The following is a 9253-nucleotide window of genomic DNA, read 5'->3' on the forward strand; positions in this document are numbered from 1 at the left end:
CAGGTTCAGGTCCGGATTCAAGTCCAGGGGTTTAGGTTCAGGTCCGGACTTATAACTCCGGACCTGAACCCATGCATGACATATGTGTGCTAAAATATTTTTTCCCCGCTACAAAAATTGGCATATACCTTTAAGGCTTACATGCAATTTGAAAACTATGTATGCGAGATTATAGACAGTCAGTAGTAAACACAAAAACAGCAATCTTTTCATATTTTTTCATTACAAATTTCATGATTTAAGGAAGGTTCATGATGGCTTAAGGCAAAACGGGGGAATAACTATATATAAGAGATTTTTTTGTTCAAGTCCGGACTTGTTTCCAGACGTTTAGGTTTTTTGGGACGTGAATCTAAACGTTAGGTAAGGAACAGGTCAGGGGTTTAGGTAGGCATCACTAATCGCGACAGACAGGCGTGGCCTTAAGCTGGACCGACTGCTCCCAATCCAACGTCGACCTTTGTTGACTTAAGGCCGCGGGCACTGTTGTGGGGAGTTCCTGAATGTATGACAGGGGCTTCAGTTCCGAACATAACAAAAGTTCATGTTTGAAGCTATCAGGTCGTTGTAGTCGATGAAACATCGGTACTCGCATAGCGGCAGCGCGGTTTAAATCTGCTGAAGTGGTGAATACGTGAGTACGATTATCATCGACATTTCAGTTCGATACCTCGGGACGAAACCCCTGCCTTAACTTCAGCGTTGCTACTACATGTAGTACTATACTGCATGTTGTGGTCTATCAGACTGTCCTAGCCGAGTGACTTCAACCTCTGTGGCATCATGTAGACTTTAACTTACATTGTTAAACCTCTTGTTAAAACATTGGTACACTTGACGTGTCGTCACACGTTTATTTTGAAGCTTGTCCTGCAGAATTACTTGTATGCACAACTGACTGCAACCCGCCCGACGGCATTCTGTGCAGCTTAGTCTGACTTCCCCAGGGCATTATCCTTTGACAGACACAATGTTGCACATTCAATTATTTAAAGCTGAACAAAAATGTTCGCTTTAAAACGAAAAATCTTACATCAAATCCCTACATCGTATGAATATCGGTTGAATATGACTTCTACAGGTAGGAAATGACAGCTATGGCGGTAACAGAAATGGTCTGCTGGCCTCAAAACAAGGACTGCGCAGGACCAAGCCATTGTGGAACAACAAAACGTCTGAGGAAGTTAATCATATGTACAATTTTGATCACAGCCGTTTACATCCTGATATGGCCTGCGGCAAGGTAAGAGGTGTTATTCACATATATCTTTATTGATTCGGGGTTCTACATGCAAATTTTCATTTTCATTTTTATTTATTTTACCAGGGAAAATCACAACTCAGGCCTGCGGCCTGTTTTTAAGGTGTCCCTGGACACGTACATATACAATACACGTAAGCAAGAACATAGTATTACACATATTACATTATAAATAAGCTAAAAACATCAGTAGAAATATCTAGCTACAGTCCATTTTTGAAAGCCGTCAACACGGTGAATAGTCTTCGATCAACAGAGAGTCTATTCCAAAGTGTTGGCCCCTGGAACTGTACTGTAAGTTGCCCTTAAAAGCAGCAGATGAGGATCCCAGTCTACGAGTTCGTGTTCGAACTTTAAGCACCGGTGGCGCACAAATCACTACCAGTACACGTAATGAGTATCATAAAAGAAAAGAAAAGCCCTGTGTTTAAAAGAGTAGCTGAAACTCATTCAATCGCCGTGAATGTTATAATCACATTGTTATAAAGACATGTTTTTTTATTGAATGTATTTTACGTGATAAAACTTCTTTTCTCACCTGACAGTAAAGGCTAAAATTTGCCTGTGAGAAAATTTTACTTTTGAATGGCTTACCGACCTGATTAAGTTATCTACAGAATCAAGGACTGCCTACAGTTAACGGTGCACACCCCAGTTCTTCATGTGTGACGAAAGGGTTTCGAGGGGCTGGGTCTGAGTTTACTTTTCTCATAATGTGCTTCGAACTGACATTTGATAGAAGCATGGCTGAAAAGCGTATGAATTGGTGTATTTTTGATGAAAATTGCGTTTCGGTCCGGATATCCATCCGCGTTGATAGTGAAATGACCCTTAGCCCGAGATTGACCTTTGTAGCGTTCTGCCCCAAATTTGCCCATCATTGTTGACGTAAAAATTATGTTTTTTCCTTCTAATTTACCAAAATTAGAGAGGTTGGAGAAATAAAACTCAGTTGGTCTTGTAGCGGAAGGGATAGGCTTTCATCCCATACACAATTGATTTACTTCGGAATAATTCCCTGGAAGAGACAGTATCTCGACTTGAGGGTGCGCAGCCTCCAATTGAAACCCAAAATAAACTGGGGTGTGCTCCCTTAAGAATGCATAGGCCATAAAGCTTTGCGCGTGACTTTAAAAAGCTCTCTCTCTCTCTCTCTCTCTCTCTCTCTCTCTCTCTCTCTCTCTCTCTCTCTCTCTCTCTCTCTCTCTCTCTCTCTGCTGAGCAGCACATAATATTCCTCCATCGTGAATCATGATGAGAAAGTATCCAGGCAACTAATTCTTATGTATTGAACTGAATTGTAGGTATTTCAATATCATCAACGGGAAAAAACCGCAAACGACACGTGTGGTGACTACTCAGCCAGCCCAGCCTCCCCGAGCTCAGTCAGCCCACACGGACACCCGTCTTCCAGCCCAGCCCCCTCCTCAACCTGTCCACCCCCCTCAGTCCGCCCAGCCTCATCGGCCAGCCCACCCCCCTCAGCCACCCCACCCCCCTCAGTCCGCCCGGCCTCATCGGCCAGCCCGACCCCCTCAGCCACCCCACGCCCCTCTTCCAGCCCAGCCTACTCGCCCAGCCCTGGTGTTCGGGGCCTTGGCACCAGAGTCTTCGTGGCAGTTTAAAGCTAAAGCTTTGAGATACGTGAGGTGAGTGGAGTTGACCAAAGGTTCTGCCCATTTTGTCCAATGGAAATTGAAGATGGATTTCACTTTGTCATGGAATGCTCCAGATATGAGGTTTTACGTAATAAGTTATTCACATTTCTCGAAACAAGTACAAGATTTAAGAGTCTCGATGCTACAGACCGTTTTGAGTATATATTTAAATGCAACAATCCCCACAATGCGAAAATAGGTAAATATGTAAACGACTGCTTTCACATTAGAAAAAATACCGAAACTAATGATTGAACCAACTCGATTATAACTATTACACTATATCAAAACGTATGCTAGCCCTTATTGTATTGTTTTAGTAATTAGGATGTTAAGTGTTATTCTATAACGGGGGGCGCCCGAACATCGCACGCGCCCTAACATCGCACGGATTTTTTACTGATCTTATTTTGCATAAGTACGCCGTGTTTGTGTCCAATGACTATGCTGATAAGGAAGGTAGATAACCCAAGTTCATGCACATAATTGTCATTTACATTCAAAACATATGTGTACATATTCATTTCTTGTTTTGTCGAAAAGTAGTATTTTGACAATAATGATGGTAGTGCTAAGTAGAGGGTCACTGCGTAGCTAGACGGCCCGGCACCTAAATATACGACCTGTGCCAAGCAGATACATAAGTCACACAGCTATCATACACATAAGAAAAATAACTTCATAAAACACTAAAAATTTGGGTCTGTAAGTGTTTGTTGAGAACAAAACCGACCAAAGAAAAACAACGTAAACATTGCTGTCGTCTGACGACGTTGTTTTCCCGCCATTTTTTTGGGCCGCGATGGTGGCGGAACGATTCAACGCACAGTTTTGTTACGCTCTAACATGTGATTGGTACCGTCTATGAAAAGGAAACTGAATACAGAGATGGCGAATATATTTCCCAATAAGTAGACAGAGTATTGTTGATGTAAGCGGTGTCGTTTTTTCGTAATGATTTCGTAAGTCGGGCCGCATTCAATACGTACGTCGGGCCGCGTAGTAGCCTATTTCCCGTGGAAACATGAGCTGGGATGCGCTAGATATAGCCCTTCTCACATGACGTGAGAAGTGCACACAGTCAAAATTTTCCGGTCAAAAGAAAGCTAGAATATAGCAGACTTCAAGCCTTATTTACATTTCCCTAACTTCATCACCAACTTCCGAAGAGAGCAAAATTACCAAAGCGTAATAAGTTAGGCACACTATCTGGCGTAGCACTAAATCAGAAGGTACATTCGTGAAAATGTCTCACAGCGTCTTCCGCATGTAACGCGGAGCATGAAGGGCCCATGAACAGTATAAATACATTTCTTGTCCAAGTATGGTCTTTAGATGAATGTGTTCAAAATTCATTCATCAAAACATGACCATTCTCTGGCAACCAGCAATGGAGCGCCGTGAGTTCCAGCGCGTAAAAAAAAATCCGATGGTTGGGCACCCCCCGTTACTTCTATTTTGTATTATGTTTACGAATTCTTGCCATACTTTATAAATAAAGTTCTTCTATTTTTTTGACCTCTATATCTATGTTTCTGTTGTCACAAACATCAGTCAATGGCACAATGACAAGGGGCAGTGAGAAAACGTTAAGATCTTCCATACCAGCATCCGCGCATGCTTGTAGATGATAGTTTCCGGTGTCAATACCGCTGACACAACTCCGTTAGTTATATCATTGGCATAAGGCCATGCTGATTTTATTATACGGATGACATCCAAGCGCGCATCAATTTTCGTCCGTTTCCACACAAAAAAGTTTTGGACCATACTGTAAATCGTACAAGGCAGCAGCAAAAGGAGCAAATATATGCCGCAAATTGCACACACACAAAAATCGGCGAATGGATATTAATATCGTTGAATGCCAAAGTCAATTCCAAAGTCAAAGTAGATATGAAAGAACAAAAATGAAGAATCTATTATTTGGTATACCTTACTCTGTGTGTAGTCATTTGTTCAACCTTCATGAGCGCGTAGATTTCATAATGAAGGCAACTTTTTTTGCCAAACCTTTTTTGTTATTCACACGGTCGCACCGGTTTGGGGGTTCCCAGAGAATGTCATCCGTACATAATGAAATTAACATGGCCTAAGTAGACTACCATAGACAAATGGCGTTGGCCAATGAGAAGGCTCCATTTTGTCATTTTTACTCTATAAAGTTGTGAGCTCTCCACATTAATCTACCATGGCCGTCAAATGTACTCTGTATCTGTATCTATATAGCCGGTACAACCGCCATTAGACGTAACACACCAGCTTCGCAGGCACGCGGCGCGGCAGCAGCTTGTTATATTACACCGAACGGTCTGTTACACCTAGTCTTTGCATATCTGACTGTATTGTTCTTTAAAGCTACTTAGTGAAGATACAGTACTTGATGACAACGAGTTCCATTCTACTTTGGTTCTCGGAAAATACGAATTTTTGAACACATCAATCCTTGGCTGATATCTCTGGTACTTAAAAGCATGACTATTTCTAGTTCTCTTCTGAGCTGGCAATAAATACTAATCAGTCGGTACGTCCACAAGTTTATTAGTCATTTTGTACATAATTTGAACTGGAAGTGGTCATGGACTTTCAACTTGACCTATGATTTGACAAAGGCTTCAATGTGTTTAAGATATCAAAAGATTTGATACATGTATGTTCTACAGGACACCCATGTGTCAGTTTGATAGCTTCACTCACTCGGTGGTTTATTCGGGAGTTCATGCCTTACTAGTGACACCGTAAACGGGTGGGTCATCAACCCTGTATCAAATCAACAGTTGATGCAAAAAATACGGCTCTTGGTGGCAAATGTGTAGATGTTCGGCGCACCAAATCCGTGTGTGTGTGCATTGCCACCCTTTTTGATACATCAGCCCAAGATCATAGAACCTCGACAGACGTCACTCTATCGTCGGGAAAAGTCGTGTTAAGTGCCTTCCTCAAGGACACAATGTCGGGGCATGGTATCGAAACCAGGACCCATTGGTTTCGATACGTTCTTTGTTTTGATATCTCTGAATTTGTCTTTCAGAAAGATCACCGCGAAACTGAATCTCGCCACTCAACTTCAGAAATGGAAGTTGGGGAACTACAAAAAAGATGTACACATCGGCCACTACAACACATGCGCTGTCGTGGGCAACAGCGGCGTTCTCCTCGGAAGTCAGTGCGGTGCGGAGATCGACTCCATGGATTACGTCATACGAATAGATTTACCGGTCATCAACGGTTATGAAAAAGATGTTGGTAAACGGACCAGTATGGTATTATTCAACTTGAAAGGACCAGACCGAATCCGGGAGTCCTCGCTTTTCAAAAACAGATCGCGGGACGTGTACGAGAGTCGCTTTAGGAGCGTTGAAGGCGCTGTGCTGTTTGCAGACAAGAGATCCAGAAAGAATCTCAATACCGCTGTGAAAGCGTACAAACTTTCATTTCCATTGCTAACTCGCACCGGGAAACTAAGGACTGGAATAATGGGGTGAGTGGCTGTTTCCCTATTGATCGTATAGAGAGAGCAAGAGAGAGAGCGAGAGCGAGAGCGAGAGCGAGAGAGAGAGAGAGAGAAGGGGGAGAGGGAGACAGAGAGAGAGAGACAGAGAAACAAAGAGAGACAAAGAGTGGCAGAGAGATGGGGGGAGAGGGAGAGATAGGAAGAGAGAGCCGGGAGAGAGAGGGCCAGGGAGAGGTAGAGGAAGAGAGAGAGTGTATGTGGAGAGAGAGGGAGAGAGAGATGGGGAGGGAGGCGGACAGAGGCCGAGGTAATTTCTTTAGTCGTTTATCATTTTCTTTCTTTCCTGTTTCCTTTCTTTTCACCAGTATTGCATCTCAAATAGCAAAAAAGAAGATGAGGGGGAGTCCTTCTGTTGGTTTGGTGGGTGTGCTACTGATGACGACGATGTGTGACCACCCTTATATGTACGGATTCTACCCTTTCACACAAGACGCGAACAACAATTCCATTCTGTACCACTACTACCCGGGGGACTTCGTCGATCCTCCACTACATCATGCCTTTGCCCCACAGCACAAAATGAATCAGGAGTACGACTTCAACAGGGAACTCCACAGACGGGGTGTTCTGAAGATGCAGGTCGGTCCGTGTGGGAAACAATGAGCTGTTTGATACTTAGGACACGTGTGCTTGCAAAATCATAACAGACGACAAGAATATGAAATGATGATGTAGGGTGAGAGGTTGAATGGCAACATACAAGTTTTTGTTACGATGCTTTTTTTTTTATTAACTGAGGTGGAGATATTCAGTGTGTTAGTCATGCATAAGGAGCAGCATGGCCCGGTCAAATTGTTGCGTTATTTTTATTCCATATTTTGTATTTTGTCTGCCTTCGTGAATGATGGGGGCATTTTTGAGTACAATGTACGTAACGTTAGTATTTGAAAATATGTGTTTGGCGTATTGTTTCAGATATTTTAAAAGTTGAGTAAACTATTGCCCCGATGTTTTTACTGGATGTTTAACGTTACTGATTCAAAGCTATCCCTGTGCTTCCTGTCAATAAGACCTTTTGGCACTATTGACAGGATGTTCCTGTCAATAACCATGCCTATTGTGAATTATGATAGAAAGTGGGAAGAAGCAACTGTTGGATTGTCAGACAATGATGCCATGGAAACAACATGCCTTCAAGTACCAGATTTATCAATCCACAATTTACGTTTGTCATTCGATATCGTATAACTCTTAATAAAGCCACCAAGTACAGTATGGCCATCCTCATTTGATAGCTTTAAAGGCAACCAACGCAATATTAGGGCCCAAAAATGGAAATAGAAAGAGCTGAAATCTTTATGGTAGTGACATTTACTAAGTTAAACATTGTTTTGCACATTTGTGTAATAACTTCATACTTTGAGCATTTTAAAACCACGCAAAAACGTGTAGTACAGTGATGGCCTTAGTTTCGCGAGTCTACAAAAACTCCTGCCACGATTTTCAGTGAGTTCTCACACCACAACGACGTCATATTTTTGCCTCATGGACGTTGCTATACATTGTGATAGTGTTGTTTGAACTGATCACGTATAGAAATGACTAAATAAATTGACTTTCAAAATCCAATTGTCAGGCCGTAATATTGCTTGGGTTTCCTTTAAACAACTCTTACATAGCTAACGTTAGAAGTGTAAAGGCAAGATGTGACAGGTCGTTCCGAGTGCTGATAACCAGCTGCTGGCGCCGCATGCCTGCGAAGCTGGTGTGATACCTGGTGATATGCTATACCGGTTATATAGACCTTCTTTCTGCAAATCTAGGTAAGCACTGCCTTGCTTATCATCTGCAAAACAAGATTTTAACACGGCGGCATAACAAACCCACCTGTGCGGATGAAACGATCAGAACCACCAATCGGTTCTCAGTGCTTGATTGCCCTGATGATGTACAGCTGGTCTCCTCAGAGGAATGTGATTCGAGCATAATCGAAGAGGATAACCAGATTGACTTGTACAGGAAACAACAACAGCAGAGATTCTATCAGTCCAAAGCACCGGAAAAAACTGTGATCATTGGTGACTCAATGATCAAACATCTGAAGCCCAACAGGATGTCGAGGGGCAGAAATGTGAAATGCTTCACACATCGCGGAGCACGCATTGAACAGTTGGTTGCCCCGGCCCGCAGAATTGTTTCATCTGAGAACCCACATTCTGTAATCATACATGCTGGTACCAACAATAACCAAGACTCAGTTCAGGCGGTTATTGACAAAACCCACAACCTGACAACAACTCTCCGGGAGACTGGTGCACGGAACATCGCGGTATCCGGCGTCATCTCGCGAGCTGATACCGATCCAGAACGAACACACTTGATCAATCTTGGGCTGGCTGGATTGTGTACTTCTAATGGTATGACTTTTATTGACAACAGCAACATTGGACCTCACTACTTATGCACTGATGGAGTACACTTGAACAATCGGGGAACTATCCAGCTGGCGATGAACTTGATCAGCTTTATCAGGGGTGAGAAGCAACAGAGGATTCGTGTCGGGACGTCCTACTCCGACGCCGTGAGGTCGCCAACAGCAACGACGGTGGATTTTCACGGACGGGGAGCTCCCAGCAGCAGGTGGAAGTTCCGGACAGCGGAGCAGACGAGACTACTGAGGATGGCCGAAAGAATGTGGGACTAAGTACTAAGGACAACAGTTTACCATCTTTGACTAGAAGGCTGCCATCTTTCTTGCTTAGTAATTCTCGATCCCTTTTAAATAAGTTAGAAGACCTTTCTGTTTCTTTGAATGACAATAAGGTAGATATTGCCATCATTTCTGAAACCTGGTTTTCTTATGAGCATCCTCCAGAATGT

At 43.0% G+C, this 9253-nt stretch overlaps 1 protein-coding gene across 1 annotated transcript; it reads left to right on the forward strand.

Annotated features, from left to right (window-relative positions):
* Positions 1-3: 3 nt before the first annotated feature.
* LOC136438607 (alpha-N-acetylneuraminate alpha-2,8-sialyltransferase ST8SIA3-like) lies at positions 4-8002 on the forward strand. The gene is made up of 5 exons (XM_066433488.1): positions 4-634; positions 1082-1243; positions 2566-2910; positions 5951-6400; positions 6739-8002. Exons 2-5 carry the CDS (start codon positions 1089-1091, stop codon positions 7034-7036), a joined length of 1248 nt encoding a protein of 415 aa, XP_066289585.1. The 5' UTR covers positions 4-634; positions 1082-1088; the 3' UTR covers positions 7037-8002.
* Positions 8003-9253: the final 1251 nt, after the last annotated feature.

Source organism: Branchiostoma lanceolatum, chromosome 7 (assembly GCF_035083965.1).
Source record: "Branchiostoma lanceolatum isolate klBraLanc5 chromosome 7, klBraLanc5.hap2, whole genome shotgun sequence".
In the NCBI taxonomy this organism is placed as follows: Eukaryota; Metazoa; Chordata; class Leptocardii; order Amphioxiformes; family Branchiostomatidae; genus Branchiostoma; species Branchiostoma lanceolatum.